The following is a 19,308-nucleotide window of genomic DNA, read 5'->3' as shown; positions in this document are numbered from 1 at the left end:
ACAATGAAACCACAAACAGCACTCTGACCAGGAACCGTGGCCTTGTCAGGATCACAGTTTCAGTTTTATAGCAAGAAGGTAGAAAGTGAAAGCCTGGATTGTGCTTTAAAGAAGCGTGCATTCTCTGCGTAGGAAATTTGCATCGGAGTTGTGCGCGTATGTTTTTTAAAGGCCCTCCATGGTTCATTGGATAACAGGCACACCGGCAAGTATGCAAATGGAGGCTGTCCCAAAGACAATGCGACAGACACGCAGTCAATGGTTACTGTCATCCAGCTCTTTGCGTGACATGCAGACAAGCTTAGAGAACATTGATTGTCCTATAGACTCTGGTGACTGGAGGGAACGACCAGTCGGCTTACACCAAGACACATTTTTCACTCCTGACGTTTTGATAAAGGCTTATTGACCTAAATGAGACCCAAGTTATTCAGGGAACATTGGGGGTGAAAGTGCACAAGCTGTTCTTCATGGTCATACACAAAAACTCCAGGTATCCATTAGCAACTGGCAAATTCCCCCTCCCCTGCCCGTGGCTGTGTGACAGACAAAAGTGTTTTTAATATCTTGTGTTGCATAAATCTAATAAGTAGTCTCCTGGGGGGTGGGGGAGGCTGATGATTTTCTGTCAGTACACACTTAAATTAGCAGCCAGAAACATGCAGACAATGAGGAAAAAGTACATTAGAAAATTATGGCTTCCTGAGTTACTAAAATATTGCCTACATTTTCCCAATTAACTGCTTAACATGAAACTTTACATTAACTAGAAGGGTGCCAACCTGATCCTTCATTTATGCATGCTGGTGGTAATTAGGGCGAATTCCATTTAATAGGATTTACCCTGTGAGAGCACAGCAATGCCTCACACCTGAGAATTTCAGCAAACCTGAGTTGCAATACAGATTAATTTGGTCCACTGTTTCTTTGATACCTTCTCCTAATTGTCTGCTTAACTAAGTGCACCGTTTGTGCTTCTCACAATGAATCAGCTTGACTGAAACATGGCTTCAAGAAGCTGATACAGGAAAATGGAAGGATAAAGTGCTGAGCAGACAGAGAGGATGTAAAGAATGAGTCAAATAACAAACAAAGCAACATTCAACACAAGGGAAAAGTTAAAATACAGAGCAAATAACTGCCTGCAAAACACTAGTGGGGGTAGGGATTAAAGCTCAGTGGAAGAGTTTTCTTGCTTAAAATTAGACACATAAGAACTGCACGTGCAAGGAACACGCTCAACCTTATGCAACTTAATTGGGATCTCCTTTCAATAAGGTGAAAATAGAAATACAACACCGAGATTTAAAAAATTTATTAACATGGTAAAAAGAGCCCTCTGAGATGTAACAGTTGTGGACCTTCATACTGTGGGCACACAGGAGCCCTCTTGCTTAAGAGGAGAGGCCTTTTTTTCCTTTTAATTACCGATTTACACATGATACCCTCACTCCTGCCTTTCCTCCTGCTCAACCCAGGCATATGCTTGATGCCATCTTCATGCCTTCTTAGCCACATGATCCCAACACAGCCAAGTCCCAGATTAATTCTGGATGAAAAGGTAGAGAAGATGAGCATGAGATAAACGTGTATATTGCTTTTCTCAAAAACTCTATCCGTGTCAGTAACTCTCCAGTTGTGAGCAACTTACAACATGTAAATTCACAACACTTTCAACTGCAAGGAACACGTAGGCAAGACTAGTGTAACAAGCCTTGGACATTTTTACTGTGGTACAGTGCTTGGTGAAACTACAGTAGGTCTCCAGGTAGCCATTTAGCAGATGCCAGGGAATTAAATATTTCTCATAAAGACCAGTAAAGGAGCTTGAATCCTCACTGGTACATTGGTGCAGGAGTGGGATTAGCATGCGGAGTCCATTTCAGAAGTCTCACGACAGATTTTTTCAGTGCATCTCACTACTCACTGTCAGAGTTTTCACACGGAAACAGAAGTTCCTTTGAGTTGATCAGGTACTACATGAACAGCTTTGGGAATTGCTTCAAGTATAAAGAGCCATCAAAACATACAAATTATCCTCAGTCCAAGACAGACATGTCATAACTTAATCATCTGGCTAACGTACAGCTCTCATCACCTGATGAAGGACCATAGGCAGGTCCATAAAAAGAGTCCCCCAACAAACATACCCATGCTGTCTGTCATTACAGCCCATATCTCCACAGTTCCCATGGAATAATCACAGTTTCATAATAAGCCCCCACATGGAACACACAGAGAAGGGCTCAAAGAACAGCTGTGATGAAGAGCCAAGGTATTAGGTTTGACTTACACTGAAGATCTGGACCTGCTATGGATGAGGACACCTTAACTATTGCCCTGACAAACTTCAGGATGCCATTAGGCAAAAGAACAAGAAAGTCCCTTCCAGAGGGCAACAGGGGAAAGTTACTTATGAAAACGACTGTGATGGAATTGAAGGAAGAACCAGACTTCTTCCGCTATGTGACTGGAGAGTCAGATCTATCAAAACAAATACACACAAGTATATTAGCAAAATGAATATCTGTTTTATTTTGCTAATAAATGCATCTTGAAAAGCCCTTCCTTTACTACTCCACCCCCACTGGATTGGAAGAGCTACTGTCTAACGTTGGGAGGCATCCAACGTCCACACTGTGAGATAAATTGCAGTAGCAACTCCAAAAGGAAGAACAGAGTCCCTAAACTTAGCTGAAGGAGATGTTTTTAAGCAGTTAGACAGATTAATAGCTTGAGGGGAAAAAAAACCACAACAAACCCCTGACATAGGATGGATCATGACACCATAACAACAGCTATTTAACAGATACAGAAATTGTCTCTGGAGGCTGAGAAAGCATCTGTGTAGAAAATATATTGCCTGAGGCTCTGCCTGTAGACCTCAAAGCTGTAACTGGTCATGGACTATCACAGAGGTTCATGCAGCCATTTGATGTGGGAGGACTGGATGAGGTCATCTGAAACCTGTTATGAACAAGAATGCCTTGACTCTAATGAGTCTAGACTTTTTTCAATGAACTCCATAAATATAAAAGTAGTAAAACACATGGTTTAGGAGCAAGGAAGCAAAGCATACCACTATGTTATTCTCATTGGCTACTGAAGACTGAAAATTGAAGGCAACTTACAGCTTATTCCATCTGCCATAGAGGTGGCTGCCCTAAGAGGAAAGGGAGGTAAAAAGCACAGGAAAACAAGAGGCATTGATGAGGGGGATGACTTTAAGCCTCATAAGCACATACTTCTTGTACTGTAAGAACTTCCTCCCACCCCAACATTTTACTGGGAATACGACTCCTACCCACCTCTGCCATATCACAAGCTCTATTACGTTATACTCACTGGAGGGATCAACCACATTATTCCCACGATTCTTTCAAAGCTGGCTTCTTTTGAATTCTAGTTTCAAGGATGACAAAGTTCCCATGAATTCCTTTAAACAAGGAAATAAGCTCTCCCATAGCTTACATAGGGATCGCATGCCAACCAGCATTACCTCAGCTATAAGATTCCTGTGGCACCACTTGTACCAATACCTACTTGTAAGGCAAGGCAATGGAAGAGCTCTGCTGCCAACAGTAAAGTGGAACAGTAACCTCCACGCAATCTCAGGCAGCAGTAGTGGAGCAAGGACATTGCCAAAAGTTTTGTTCAGAATTCGCGACAAGGAGATCTCTGAAGGAGCCAAGAGAGGGGACAATAGATCCGCTGATGCTAATGCAAAGTGACGAACGGGGCACTTGCCATCAGCCAAGGGCTGCGGAGCTGGATTGGGCAACAGAGAAACAGGCTCAGCATCTTTGCAAGCAAGGATGCAGCATATCCTCTACAGCTACCAAAAGGTCAAAAAACCCCAGGAATGTGTCTGCTGTAGAGCAATAGGTTGTCATTTACACTCAGAGAAGGGTAGCACACAAAAACCAAACCATGGCAGGCTACGCGTTAGTTTGGAGAGAGCTAGAGCCACTTCACAGCACACTGTTCACCTGACACATCAGAGCTTGGAAAACGCTTCAGACAGCACTTGTGTATAGCCAGAGCAGGGTATGCAAATTAACAGCAGCAAAGGCAACTGTTTCTTCTAATCTCACTCATTTTGTATAGAGAGGCCCCTCTTTGTTCTGTTGAGAAAGGCAGGATTTTTTCCTGAGAGCTGTACTGTGTTTTCTAAGATACACAGAATAGCAAAATCAGATGGCCTAGGCAAACAGACAAAGACAGACACCAAGCTCAATAAAGTAAAAATCCCAACTTGATGAAGTACAGATCAAAAATAAAAAGATAAATGTTTTTTCATATATATAAACACTTACTGATCAACAGCAGGTGCCAAAAGCACTATTTAGGATTGGGATTCTTCTTCCCCTACTTCCAAAGATTTGTAAATTGCATCTTTTCAAGTGAAAACCAGCAATGTTAAGTTTTTTTAAAAAATGGTTAAAGCCAGAACACTCAGTGTTCCTTCCTTTCAAAAAGCTTACTATCATTTGCTAAAATTCTTTATCTAGCATATTTGGCACCAAATGATTAAACAGACAATGGAAAACAAAAACCCCACGGTATCAGTATCACATTTCTATCTTCAGAGGCCCATAATTAATCGTAAGAAGTTACTGGGCATCATTAAAGTCCCCTTATTAATGTTTTTAATTAAGATGAAATAATATTTACGTAAGCGGTCATGTTCAGAAAAAAATGGACACTTAACTACGAGGCAGAGTTAGAACAGTTGACTGTGCCAAAGCTTTTCTATTTTCTCTTAATTGGTGCCGAGAGCAGAGAACAATAGCACTGGGACCAATAAGGAATACTGCGGGCCTGCAATTTTAGGTTGAGATTTTCCAAAGGCTCCAAGCAACTAAATCCTACTGAATTTCAATAGGAGTCAGGCACCTAACTCCCTTAGGTACATTTAAAAAGCCTTTAATTGATTTCCTTAGCTCTCTCCTCACTGGAAGTTTCAGCCAAATCCGAACGCAGGCAGTTGAAATTTTTCCACCACCTACAAAAGGCCTCAGATGTCGGTGGTGTAACCTTGCATGTGAAGGCGTGGTCTCAGAGCACTGCTGCCTTAGAACAACTTTCCACACCGTCAGCCCTGCACAAGTCTCTTCATAACACAGATGTCTTTAGCTTTTGAACTTAGTTGCTGATGATATCCACCAGGAATTTACAGGAGTATAATTAACCTGGGCTTGCACATTTAGTTTACGATACTTGTTTTAGTGGGGAGCTCTCCCCCATCACAAAGCATGCTCAAGAACTAAACTTTAAACCCAAAGTATTTGGCAAGAGAAAGGAAGTGTCAACATGCTAACACTGGCGCAAAAATGATTAAACACCCCCCCCACACACACTCCTTTCCGTTTATTTCATGAAACTCTTATTCAGGGCTTCATAAAAGTCTCTAGAAGGAATTCATACAGGTCCCTCTCCTTCAAAGTGAAAAATGCTCTGGCTTCTACCCAGTGCAGCATATGCTTAATTTTATATCTCACTGAATTCAAAAGGACTATTCACCTACTTAAGACTAAGAACAAATACACACAGTTCACAGAGATGCATACTCATTCATTAGTACATACAATATGCTAATATGAGTAGAAAGGAACTGTTACAGACCATTTAAAAAAAGCCAAATTTTCTATATTTTTATATTACAGAGAACCTTTCATATTAACACTATTTACACAGTGGCCACTTTCCCCAATCTGATTATTTTTATCCTGTCAAGTATCTTGTTGCATGCCTTTTATTAAATGACCTTCCTCACTCACTTTTAAAAAAGCTATTTCATATTCACTGAGCAGTTCATAAGTCTTCCCTTTGCTCCACAGCTAACTTTTAATTTATTGGGGGACCTGATGAAGAGACTTTTTTTTTCCAGCTATAAATGACAGGGCAATAAAAGCTATTGTGTCTTCCAGCAAACCCTTAGACTGTCACTGTTACAACACTATTCCTTTCTGAGAGAAAATAAATATCGCACAATATCTCTTACCTGAAAGCAGAGCCACATGACAGGAAGAATCTGGCCATTATCAGCCCAGCTTAACCTGCAATAGCTTCACTTTGTATACTTAAAAGGGAATGTAATGGCAGATTGCATTTTTAAGATGTAACGGCCAAGCTCTGGTCACCTGCTACACAGTTTGGTAGCAACACTTGAAATCTAGTGGTTTCAGACATGCTAATGTACATTTTTTTTTTGTTTGAGGCCACGCTGTGATAGCAGCCTGGAAGCAACAATACATTTTAAAACAGAAATTAGAAAGACTATTGATGAAAAAATATTTTTGTTCCATTGGTTTTGAAAAGCAGAAAATAACTTTAAGCTTTCTGTGAGTATTCATTTTTCAACCTTACTCATTTCTTTTCATTGTATTAGAAAAGGGCAGAAAAAAAAGAGCAAAAAGACTGGTAAAGATGGGAAGCTAGAAACCTCTAGTTTTCAATTATCTTTTACATTAAATCAATGTTTGCTCTTGAAAAATGGTCTTTTTTAATGTATAGAGTTTTTAAACAGAAGATGTATGTCTGCAGAATCATCTGTAGATTTAAGGCATGAAAGGGAATACTTTTTTATTATTAAGCAGAAAATTTAGGAACAACATTTTTCTCTCTAGAAACTTGCAAAACAAGGACTGTAAAAATGTAAGTTTTAATGAAATGAATTTTCCTTTTTTGTTGTTTCTCTCCCCCTGTACGGTCACCAATTGTCCAAGGATATTTACATTCCCACTCTGCAGTAAACCTGACCTCTGAAGCTCTACAAGATCTCTGAGCGTCTTTCTCCTCCAAAGTTGACAGCATTGCACATGCATCATCTCAACCTCACCCACAGCCCAACCGCTCTGACCTACAAAGATTTTTCAACTTAATTAAGGGCTATCCAGAGTCCAAACGAAGAGAAAACATGTCCGCAAGCTGTAGCAATGACCCTTTTCATTCCCTGCGTAGGCAAAAGTCAGGAAGACTGCAAAGGTACAGAAGATCAGACCTTGCCTTGTTATCCAGCTACAGGTTTCTCATAGGGCTTTAAGCAAACCACATACAGTCTTTAACTCTGTTCCCAATCAGAGAAATCCACTACTCTCACCACCCTCACCCACACAAATGCTCCAAGACAACGAGATAGTAGCACTATGTATGGAAATATAGCTGGATATGCACAGCAACATCATGAGGCCCTCACATCTAAATCCCATGAGCTATTACAAGCTATTTTAACAAATTGCTCCTGCAAAAGCAGGTACAGAGTACGCCAAAGAGGAACTCTTTCTGAGGAAGTTCAACTTCTTACCTCTCTTGTGCAGCAAGACATCTCCTCCAAACCCACCCTCCTTCCAAGAAGGGAATTAGAACATGGTACTGCGTGATAGACAGCCTTGTTTGGGATTCTCAGCTCTATCCTTCCAGCTCCTTTACGTGGTTTTCGGCTTTATGGGACCCTCTCTGGGTTGTGATATATGTTCCACAAGTAGGACATTTCCAGAAGAGTGAGAGGGTCACCAAAAACAGGATGTTACCTCTACTTCTACATCTACTCATGTTATCCTCTTTTTCTAGAAGCATCATGTTTTCAAAATTCATCTGCCAAAAGTAAGATTTCTGGCCTGAGCAATGACCATGCTCTTTAATAACAGTTTAACAAGAACTGTATTTCTAGTGGACTAACACTGTTTTCAACCACCTCCAGATAACAAAAGGAAAAAAGAAAAGTTTCTTTTTTTTCCCCAGACTGGCAGGACAGCGTTACGGGATAGAGACGTCAAGTTCTGAAACAAAATCCTACGCAGTTAGAAACGGGGCATGTCCTTTCACACACCTGGGCGACCGCTGCTCAGTTACTGGTATCAGGCTCAGCGTTGATAAGAGTTCAAGTGTCATATTTCTGTTTGACATTCCCATAAACACAACCTGCTTTTGCCTCAGCATACTTGAGCTCTCTCCCAGGCCTGCTCCAGGGAATACGCATCATGCTCTTCCACACAGCTGCAAAAACAGTCACACACTAAACCTGTAGTCCAGGCACTTAATACTCCTCACAGGAAAACACATGTGCTAGTTTAAGCTAATAAAAAACCTCTCAGATGCCATATGTACACAGCACATTCAGTCAGCATTTTACAGTTGCCTCTAAAATTTGCGAAGGAGGAGAGGAAAATTATTTGACATGCAAAATAAACCTAACTGAAGGCAACAAAGTCAGCATTTTCAGCTAAGTGGCAAATACATTTCACATAGTGAAGGCAAGTAGTTTTTTCCCCGTGCCAATTTCCTGCGCTAGTTCCAATCAGCGAGCATTAAACAGTTGCAGCTATCATTCAGCGCATCAGGATTATAGCATACCAAAATGGGAAGTTAATTTATACCAACCAAAGCACATGATTAACTCAGTGCAAACTCTCCCTAGAGCTTTGATAATGTTCCAAACGGACCAAACTAAACTTACATTTGCAAAATGAAGATATAAGCCAGATCTCTCTGAAGTTGCATACCCCATTAACCAAGCTACTGTTATGTGCAAAAACCTCTATTTTTACTTGGATTCATGTTTCTATCAGTTTTGGGTCCAACATAAATAAATGGTGCAACAGAGGCAGCTCTTTGCAGAATTCAAAGTTACGAAAGGAGAACTCCAGCTCTGTGAAACTCCCTTCACTCACTATCACCTTTCCCCTGCTCCCTTTACAAATAAAGGACAAGTGCACTATTCATTGCTGGAAGAAAAAAAATTCTTAAAAAAAACCATGGTCTTCTCAGTGGCAGCTGGTCTGAGCTTCAAGACATCAAATACCTCAGGAAACTAATAGGCATTATATGGAATGAATTTAACAAAAAAACCTCCAAACTGATATTTGGCAGAATTCAGGACCGCTGTACTCCAAAACTCTTTGGAAAAGGAGGGACTTTATAAAACCAATGCCTAAGACATGTCAAGAGTAAACTATAGGCTCTGCAACAGTAGATAGGCTAGCAGACAGCTGATGTAGCAAGCAAAAGACACCCAACCACTCTGTGGAGTGGTACTTAAAGAGAAAAAGAAATAATTGCAACTTAAAGGAAGGGGCACAAGGAGCACGGTCTAGAGACAGATGAGCTTTTTCTGTGCTGAGACATTGTGCAATGCAGGACATATTTAGGATCTACTTGAAAATATACCTTATTAGAACAACCAAAGCACTGGTTATGCATTTTAAATGCATTAACATATGTCATGGTTTAACCCCAGCCAGTAGCCAAGCACCACGTAGCCTCTCACTCACCCCTTCCTCTCCAGTGGGATGGTAAGGAGAATGGAAAAAACCCACCTTGCGGGCTGAGAAAAAGACAGTTTAATAGGATAACAAAGGAAGAGAATAACAACAATAAAGTGATGCACAAATACAATTGCTTACCACATGCAGAAGGGGAACCCCCCCCCCCCCCAAAACTAACCAACCAAAAAAACCCAAATAAACAACCCAATGCCCAGTTTGTTTCCCAGCAGCAATCCCACCTCCCGGCTAGCTTCCCCAGTTCCATCCAGAGCATGACGCTATATGGTAGTGAATATCCCTTTGGCCAGTCTGGGTCAGCTGCCCTGGCTGTGCTCTCCCAGCTTCTTGTTCTGGCAGGGTGTGAGAAGCTGAAAAGTCCTTGACTTAGTGTAGACACTACAACTACCTAGCAACAACTAACATCAGTGTGTTATCAACATTATTGTCATCCCAAATCCAAAACACAGCACTATAGTGGCTACTAGTATTAACTCTATCTCAGCTGAAACCAGGACAACATATCAGAACATCCAACTGGTTGCAGTGGAGCAGGACTTCATATTGCATTACTATTGCACTCATATTTCTAAAGCTTAAGGCATATCTTTTCTTTATGTGAGCTATCTTCCAAGTAATTAATGGTATGATTTTTCCCTCAGAATAGCTGAATTTTCTAGGGCCTTTTCTTTGATCTGAGATTTACTGTTTGCTTAAGTGGGGAATCAAACTAAACGCATCTTTGGAAATGCCCAATTTCCAAACTCTTTTTTCCCCAGTACCTTATGTGATAAAGCAAATGGCAGTCTTACTCCACAGCCAGTTGAATTCTGGCAGTAATTATAAAAACATTTTTGGGGTTTTTTTGTTGTTTTTTTTTTAATAAATGTCAAAAGATCATCCAATTTTTTAGCCTTCCCTTTACATCATCTCTGCAGTTGTTAATACTCACTGTTTCAAAAAGCTGGTTTTAGTATGCCTGTCCTGCTTAAGCCTCTCAAGATCCCATCATGTTAGATGTAAGTTTAGCCTGGACACCAAAGGTCTTACTGCCAAACCAGAGAGCTAACACTACCCACTGGAACCAAAGGTGCTCATCCTACCCGAGAAAATACTTGTTCGGCAATGGAGGAACTAGTAAGAACTGACACTTGTACCAGTTGGCTTAAGAGAAATGAAGCAAGAGGCTACATTCAAGAAAGGTGACTCCTTGCTTTAAAGCTACTCAACTTTAGTATTTACTAACCCAATATGCAAGCCACCACTCTGTGACAAACAACTGAAACGTGACATTTTTCACATCATATCATTACTGAGAGGTGATAGTGTTCCTTCCACTGTAAAATACTCTTTTAAAATGGTATTTTCTCAGTATGTAAAATAAATAGTTATCAGGGTAAATTCTTTTCTAGGTCTAGGGGGGCAGAAAAAAAAAGGGAGTCTTGATGCACAGCAATCAAATACTGACACGAATAGTGCATGTAATGAGTTTAGATTACATCTTTTTTTAATGGATTTACAAAAGGAATAGTATCTCAAGTGAACAAGACCTCTAGAAGTAATTGAATGTCAAAGGTTTTAGCCAACCTTACAGATCTTACAGGAGGAAGAGGCTACTTAAACTGAAGTTCAGTTTGGGTAGTTTTCTAGTTTTCTTAAAGCGTCAGTAAAAGTGGCTAAAATATGGAGAGCAGGGTCAGAGGCCTGTCCTCCTCTGCTGAAGGGAGCAGTTACCAAGGCAGTGAAACCCAACTCACCCTTTTGGCCAGTTCCTCCTCGGTGAATTAAACAAGTGGGTCTGCCACACTCAGATAGATCTGTGTCCTATTTCCAGCTCTGCTAAAAATGGCTTTAATGACAACCTTGTGTTTGCCCTTTCCTGAACACATAACACATTGCACATTTAACTTTGTACAGAAGTGTCAATTGATGTACTGTTCGGGGTGTAATTAATAACAATTACATTACACTAGAAAAGGGACTGCTTTGTGTACAATGTGCATTTCCTCATCAGCTGGATGGCAAAAGGAAACTTATTAAACATGAAAGTATGGTACAGCTGTGTCCCATAACCAGGTATTTGAATATTTATAAGCTATTGCACTTGGGATACCAAAGCTGATGACATGAATGCATGTTTTAATAAGTCCATCAATAAAGCTTTCCTCGTTAGAAATCTGCCCCTAGCATATTACATCAGAGAATTCTGTTATCATGAACCATATTACTTGTCCCAAATGGCATACTGTTTAAGCCAGAAACATTATACCTATTTAAACAGCATGCTTTATGGTACTCAAAAAGTGGTAGAACTCTCTGGTAATACTATCTGTGGTTTCACACCTTTTAAGTAATAGCAATGAATATTTTATGCTATGAAGACATGAAATGTGTTCATCTCGGGTGCTAAATCACTCTGAAAAATGCTACGAAAGCCCTCTTTAAAAATACTTTGTGAATTATTTGCAGGCTGTGGGAATTATCTTTTCAACAAATTTGATTATTTTTATGTTTAAAAAGATAGCAAACAATGGTGGCTGTAGAATAAGCAATCAGTTCTCAGCACAGTTCTCAGTGCAACATTGAGTAGTTACCACCACCTGCGTCCTAGTATTTCTGTGAGAACTCATGTTTGACTGTTTCAATCTTAAGCACAGTATTAGATGTGGATACTTTTTTTTTTTTAACATGGAGAACGGTGAACAAGCTTTGAGGAGAGAAAAAAAAATCTATTGCAAACTAGAGGTATTTGTATACTAACTGGTACTGCACTGATGTTTTCCACGGAAATTCCAGCCGCATTAGTTTTGGCAGCAGTTAAAGACTACTTCTGGAATCCTTAACAACATTCAAGGAGTTCCTTTTAACTTTACTTCATGTTCTGTGGTTCTTTCTACTCTTTAAAGCAGGGAAAGCATTTTTTGGTGGTTTTTTTTTTTTCCAACTTTCAACTTGTTTTACTGTTAAAATAAATACAAAGATAAGTCAGTCAGAATTCAGGCTCAAAGGAACTCCACTGAAGTATTTACTCCTCTTTGAGAGGAGCCGAGAAGCTCCTCTTTTGCTCAGGTTGCACCTCTTACTGCTGCTTAGTACATTGTGCAACTCTGCCTGTGAGCCAACACGATCATAAGACTCAATGATAAAAGAAGCTATTCAGAGTTTTGGCAGGAAGAATACTTCTGACATTTTGTTTCATCTAGATCACAGGATTAGACTTCGGCTCGGGGCTTTAACACTAAGCTGCCTGTGCTACATCACGTAGAGGTGATTTCTGACACCTCTTCCACTGTACATCACTTTATTCTTGAATATTCCCATCCAAGTCAACGGGATGGACCCTTGAAGCAAGCTCCAATCCATAACAACCAAGCACAGTTGAACCTATCTGTTGAAAAGGGAAGATTATGCCCTTACACTACACATATCTAAGTATTGAGCCACATAACCAACGATTATGCTTCTTGAAAGGAAAACACAAACAAAAGCCAGCATGTATCCAGGCATCAAAAATGTAATTGTACCATATTTCAAATACCAGCCAAACTGTTAAAAGCCTATGATGTGACCACATGTGATGTATTTCAAGCATGTTCATAACTACAAAACAATTATACAAACACCATTAGTATTAATACCGATTAACTAATTTAATACTAACTGCCTGGCTAGAAAGCGACTTCATGGAGAATGGCAACTCCAAATACTTGAATAGACTAATTATACATAGCTTTTTTTTTTTTTTTTTATAATTAATGGAGAGGAATAGGCACATACAAAGGGAAATTCATCTCAACTGTCCTAGGCACCTTAAGATGTAATAAACTACACTTTCAGGAGCATCTATCCTTTTCCATGCAGGGAAAGCCTACGTGACTGGCTTATGCTACCTAAAAGCTGCAAAAAACTTCAGAGTCTGCCTAGAAGAACTGCTTTGAATTCTCCAATAAAGTATTCTCAGCTTGGAGCAGTGGTATAAACAGCAGAGGAAATTTACTATTGGTTCTCACTCGAAGGAGAGGATTATGAAGGGTTTCTATGGCTGGTCTCCTTAGAGAGGTCCATGTGATTACCTTGTCTACCTCCAGTTTCCCTCTCAAAACTCCCACATCTACTAGTTGATCTGGACAGATCAGAAGGTCAGGCACGTCAGAGGAGATTTAAACTTCCTGAAAGTGTTGTGAAAATAAGGAGTCTGGCAGAAAATACCCTCTCTACAGACTGATAGAAAAGATTGATCACACTCATTGGGATTCTCTAATCTTTACAAAACATCCAGCTTCAGGAAAACTGAAGTTTCAACAGAAGCCATTCAGCTTCACAAAAACAAACAAAAAAACCCAGAAAGGCAGGCAACCATCCACTTCAAGACCCCCAAAGCCCCCAGCTTAAGTTTTTCTATAATAATATAATTTTTCTATGATTAAGCAGAATTTTTCCTATTGATTCCTGTAACCTATATTTACCACCACCACCCTCCAGAAAAAAGGTGACTAAACACAAATCACTTTTAGAAAGAAATTTGTTGAAACTACAAAACCGAGAGGTTTCTTTTTCAGTATCAAGGACAGTTCACTTGCCATGAAACTCAATATGAAGTTAAGAGTGAAACAGTAAAGACTTCCTCCATGTCCTCTCTACCACCACCTACCCACATACTTCTCCACATTGTTACATGACTGTTTCCAGGTAGGAAAAAAAAAATCTGACACCTAGTTTCAATGGTTTAACTCCAGAGATGTAACTCTTGATTCATCAGAGCATGAGCTCAGCAGAGAAAGCAAAACAATGAATCTTCATTCAGTAAGGAATATGTATTCATCATGTAGTCACTTCTTGAATCAACTCTGATTGATTAAACCTCTTTTATTAACTGATTTCAGTTCATCTGGTTTGTTAACATCTATATAACCCACCTGGGGCCCTCGAACATCTGCTGCCCTTGTCTGACTTGTTTTAGGAAGCTCAAGCCCCTTTGTTTATTATAAGGATTTCTTCGATTTCTGTTGAGACTTTTAGATTCCCCTGATCTTTCTTAAGAACTATGGCAGCTAGCAGTTCTTATTGTCCATATAATCATTTACTGCTGTTGTCCAACCGAGCTGATCATACTTCTCTCATTCACAGATTGGTAGGGGTTGGAGGGGACCTCTAGAGATCACCTAGTCCAACCCCCCCCTGCTTGAGCAGGATCACTTTAAGCATGTTGCACAGGATTGCATCCAGGCAAGTTTTGAGTATCTCCAGAGAAGGATTGCACATCCTCAAACAGAAATCATGGGTAGCACTTCTCAAAGATTGACAGCTCTGCGGGTCTTCCATAAAGGGAGACATACGGTTCAGGCTTATGTCTGTCCACGCATTTTCACTTTCCAGTTCATCGTGGTAACAACCACCCACTGAGTTCAAATATTTACAATCAGGAGTAGGTGTCAGTAGTGGGCAGTGTCAGTGGTAGACAGATCAAGTATTTATTTGTGCCCCACACAATCAGGATGTTGCTCTTGGGCCTCGTCTAAGACACTTGTCTGCATGCATTATACTTACAGAAAAGTTACTGACCACTACATTCATTCATTGGCATATGAAAAATACATAACTATGTCCTCACATGCAAATGGAAAAAAAGTTTCCATTCTTCAATTTCCTCCAAATTTTTTAATGTTACACAGGATAGCATGAGCTGGTAAATTTTATGGTAAACAGAAAAAACAGCACACCCAACCACCATATTCTCAGTATAGTCTCTGCATACCGGATGCTGAATTTGTTCTGCAAAAATCAACTGGGAATTTTCCTGTATTGTACACAAAAAATATGATCTTTCAGTGATGTTAAATAGTTCAAGACTTTTACACATAATCACCAGTTATTTTGAAGGCTTATTTGTAGCCACATGAGCTGTTCAGAATGTTTTTTTGAAATTAGTCAAGAGTTAATTGACTCAAGATTTTCAGGGTGGGGGGTGAACTTTCTAGAATACAAGCCACAGTATGTTAACACAAGCAGTATCTCACACTATACTGGGCTCCACTAAGATAAAAGGATTAGAGGGTTCACTGTATAATAAAAAGAGCTCATGTAAGCAAAAGAAATAAATATTTACAAAAAGAAAACTGCCTTTAAATTCCTAAAACCCACCCCACACTGAAGAATCACCATCATATTGGACAGAAACATGCCCACAGGGAAGAGCGGGGCATGGGGGAATGAGCACAGGCAATAGCTTTCCTTAAAAAAATATTTATCTAAAAATAATTAGATAATCTTTGACATTTGAAACTGCTGAACCAGTCAGTTCTATTTCATGTTCAGCATCATACTATTAAACTAAGTCAAAAGTTTCTGTGGTTACTATCAGATGAAATGAGCTCATTTCCCCTGAGAACTGGCTACACTGACCAGATGTCTTTAGCCAGCTACTCCCCAGATCGAGCAGGAGAAGCACATGCAATGCCTTCTCTGTTACTATGGAGATGGGTTTTCCCATCCACTATGCAGCCGGGTGTATAGTAGCTACCAGCTGTTGTCTCGACTCGTGCTCCATCAGGAGAGACTGAGGAAAGAAAGTGGGAGACGTAGGACTGAGCTTCTCCCAGCCCTCGACCTCATAAACTTTAACCACAGCATCCAACCCTCAATCTTCTTAACCGCCGCTTGGGTTTGTTGCTATTGTTTAAAGCTGCCTTACAGTGCTTCCTCCGCTGCTTTTACAGCCTCGTAACAGGTCTGCGGCAGCACACAACCACTTGGTATAACATGTTTGTTCACTGGGCTGGAAACTTAAGGCTTCCTCAACTCACACTTCTAGCCCAACATTCCCATGTAAATGGTTTTATGAGCTTAAATCTAAATCTCCAGCAGTAACCCATTTCAGGTTCCTGACATTATTCTCGCTCCATACTTTCAAAGAAAAACTTTGTGGATTAATGGCTCCCTATCCTTCCTGCAAGGCTGGTTAATACCTTCAATTCCCATTGCTTTTTAACTCCTGTGGAACTTTAATCCGTCTCTGACCATGCTGATGAGCTGCAGAGAAACAACACTGGTTAGGATTTTCATTCTTGCATTTTCTTTTTGAATGCAGCCAAGTTCAAATGTCTAATTATAACATTGCAGAGTTAATGATCAATTTAACGAAGGCTTTAGCGTATCTTTGAAGTCATAACAACAAGCCAAAGGGGGGTTTAAAACGTTAACTGCACAGGGAGCCTGCATAGAGAACTTTCTTAGGATTATCTCTCTCACTTAACAAAGTTGAGACATTTCAGAATACTTCCAGCAACCCCGTGGCTTGATCTGGTTGCCACATAGCACAGAGCTCTAGCTGGTGTTTATTTTATAGCTCTGAGCAGAACCAATCATTACCCTATTAATTCAAGCATGTTTAATTCAATGTCCTTCAACTACTCAGTCATGCCTATTTGTAACTTTTAAGCAACTACAGAAAGGTACAGCTTGTCACCACATATATACCTAACAGGCGCTAATCACTAAGGTTAGATATACAATGTAAGTAGGGTATATATTAAGACAGCTACAAGTGATGTTCACTTAAATGCACGATATGCAGCCTATGCTCCTTTTGCTTTAGGCACACTTCTTTCCACTTCGCACACAGGCTGAATTTGCCTTCAGATGTACATAGCTCCTGCTGATGTCAGTGAGATAAATACACATCGGAGGACACGCTCTGACCTGTTTACTTTTTAATCTGACATATGTAGCCACTCATATTTTGTATATATTACGCACCATTGCAATGCTGAATCAGCACATCCAGAAATAACAATAAGGGCATGCTCAGCCTGGAGCAGCACACAGAGAAAGCAAGCTCCTCCTCACTTTCCTTTTAATAGCAATCCTGCCAGTCAGCATCATCAGGCACGCTTTGCAGAGGACTTTTTGTGTCCCCCCTCAGGTATCGGACAAGGGTGAAGGTGAAAGGCATTAACCTCTTGATAAAAGGTTAAGCAAGGAGTCTTAGGACAGCAAAGGCATTATAGATGAGGGGGGCAGCCATTGCTGGTCCTCCAAAGTGAGCTGAGGGGGAAAAACCCAAAACCTCAGGCTGGCCACAAGATCTCCACCAGCACTTTTCCTTTGCACTACACTGAAGAGCGGGGCTGGACGTTTTTCCCCTTTAAAATTACAAGTGAGGGAAACTTCCATAGCAAGAAGCAGAGACAGTCTCTAGAGCCAGGCACTGTCAGAGAAACATTTCACAGGTTTGATCAGTCAATTTAACAGCCGCCCTGTGGCTTGCGCAGTGTGACAGGGCTGTAATGAAGAACTTCTAGGCACATAGGGGCTTATATATGGGGCATTATCAACAATGAAAACGTATATATCTTTTTTCCCCAGCACTGCAGTTATAGACCACAATAATTGTATGATGACATGTAGGATAAGTAGAAGCTGGATAAACTACATCAGTGAAAATCAATGCTTCCTTTCTAAACCAGCCAGTGCAATCAGATTTCCTTTCAGACCTCCTGGGAGATTACATCTTACTGCTTTCTTCATTTAAACCCAACTTCCCTAGACCTTATCTATGTGGCAATTTCCACTTCATGGTAAGTTTCTTCATTACATTCAGGTACTTATCCTTACAGCCCTGCCACAGCAAAGGATTACAGATGCTTGAGTCTAAGGATCACTTAAGCTCTGACAAAATGTAAAGCAATAAAGAAGTGAGAGCAGTCAGCCTGCATCATGCTAAAAAAGGCTTTCAATGACTACCCAAGTACAACACTGCTGCAACAAGATCACGGAGTTGGCTTCCCATTTTGGGGGGAGTTCACTTAAACTCCAAAGAATGCTAGTCTTTCCAGAGATGATCAGGGCACTTATATTCCACAGAAGTAAGGGGATGATTTTTTGTTCTATTTTTAAAGCAATTTTGCTAGAAAAATCACATGATGAAATGGTATTTGGACATTATATCACAACCATCCCTACCACTCTTTCAAAGTGTACAACACAAATACTGTACTGCAACAGCAGTACAGAACTGTGTAGTTACAACTGCATCCAAAAAAAGGGAATGAGGTATCAAATCTGTTTGCTTCTCCACACTTGGAAAGCATAATGACTTTGCTTAAACTGGAAAAACAAGCAAGCTCTTTAGCTCTCCTCAGGACATATAAGACCCTAAAATCAGGGGTTGCTTCCAAGACACAAAATTTTTAGTTGATATAGCTACACAACAGCTACCATTATGCATTATATCCTGAGACAAAGTCTTCACAAGTGTTTCAGTGGTTTAGTAACTCCTATTGTATCTTCCAAAGTGATGTAAGCACTAGGAGGAAAATTTGCACACCTGTAAAGAAAGCTGGACTCTTTAAGCATAAACTGTGCCAGAGAGATGGTGGTGACAGGACATCTGTCAACCGACACTTCTTCACCTACATCAGGGAGATTCACCCATGCTTTTTAGAGATTTTAGAAGCTTATATTCATTTCAGAAATGCAATTAGGCCTGCATTTGTCCCACCTCACTTTCAGCTCTTAGCTGGAAAACCCATGGCTCCATCCATAAATCTGTGCAGGAGAGGGGCACCTCCAGAAACATGCTGAGACTCTAATTTTGACATCTCAGCCTCAGGTTAGATGGCATATGTTCATCTTTGAGCCTCAAGCAAAAGCAGCGCTCAGGTTCCCGAGAGCTATGAAGTACAAATAAAAAACCACCCAAACCAAAAAAGAGCTTTGCCACACTACAGTGAGGTAAACACACTGATTTTCTGCCAGATCCAACAGCAGGGATAAAAGCTCTTCGGTGGACCATAAAAGTCTCATTCTCTTGTATTAAGTTAATCTGAGACCAACAAAAATTTACACCAATGATTCAGACTGTGAACAACTGCAGCAGCAGAGGAGCTGCTGCAGATCACTGTCTCCCACCTCTTATTGGAACAACACTCACCAAGGGGGACAGGCAGGTGAATTTTTGCATCCATTGATCCTAACTCAAAACAGAAACCATCTCATAGATGCTAGCTCAAAGGTTTCTTTTTGAGACAGAACCACCTCAGTACAA

The 19,308-nt window shown here is 40.3% G+C and overlaps 1 protein-coding gene across 3 annotated transcripts in view; it reads right to left on the bottom strand.

Annotated features, from left to right (window-relative positions):
* Positions 1-19,308, bottom strand: part of KCNQ1 (potassium voltage-gated channel subfamily Q member 1) — a 371,004-nt gene that overhangs the window by 280,771 nt on the left and 70,925 nt on the right. The window contains exon 1 of one of the 3 annotated variants that reach the window (XM_075754950.1): positions 7,307-7,511. The exons of the other annotated variants lie outside the window; for them this stretch is intronic. Coding sequence (XP_075611065.1) covers positions 7,307-7,327 — 21 coding nt within the window. The 5' untranslated portion in view covers positions 7,328-7,511. Of the gene's footprint in view, positions 1-7,306; positions 7,512-19,308 lie in introns of those variants that run through there. 3 annotated transcript variants of the gene reach the window in all.

The sequence above is a fragment of the Balearica regulorum genome, chromosome 5 (assembly GCF_011004875.1).
Source record: "Balearica regulorum gibbericeps isolate bBalReg1 chromosome 5, bBalReg1.pri, whole genome shotgun sequence".
Lineage (NCBI taxonomy): Eukaryota > Metazoa > Chordata > Aves > Gruiformes > Gruidae > Balearica > Balearica regulorum.
Note: the sequence above shows the minus strand (reverse complement) of the source record. Positions and strands in the feature narration are given on the sequence as shown.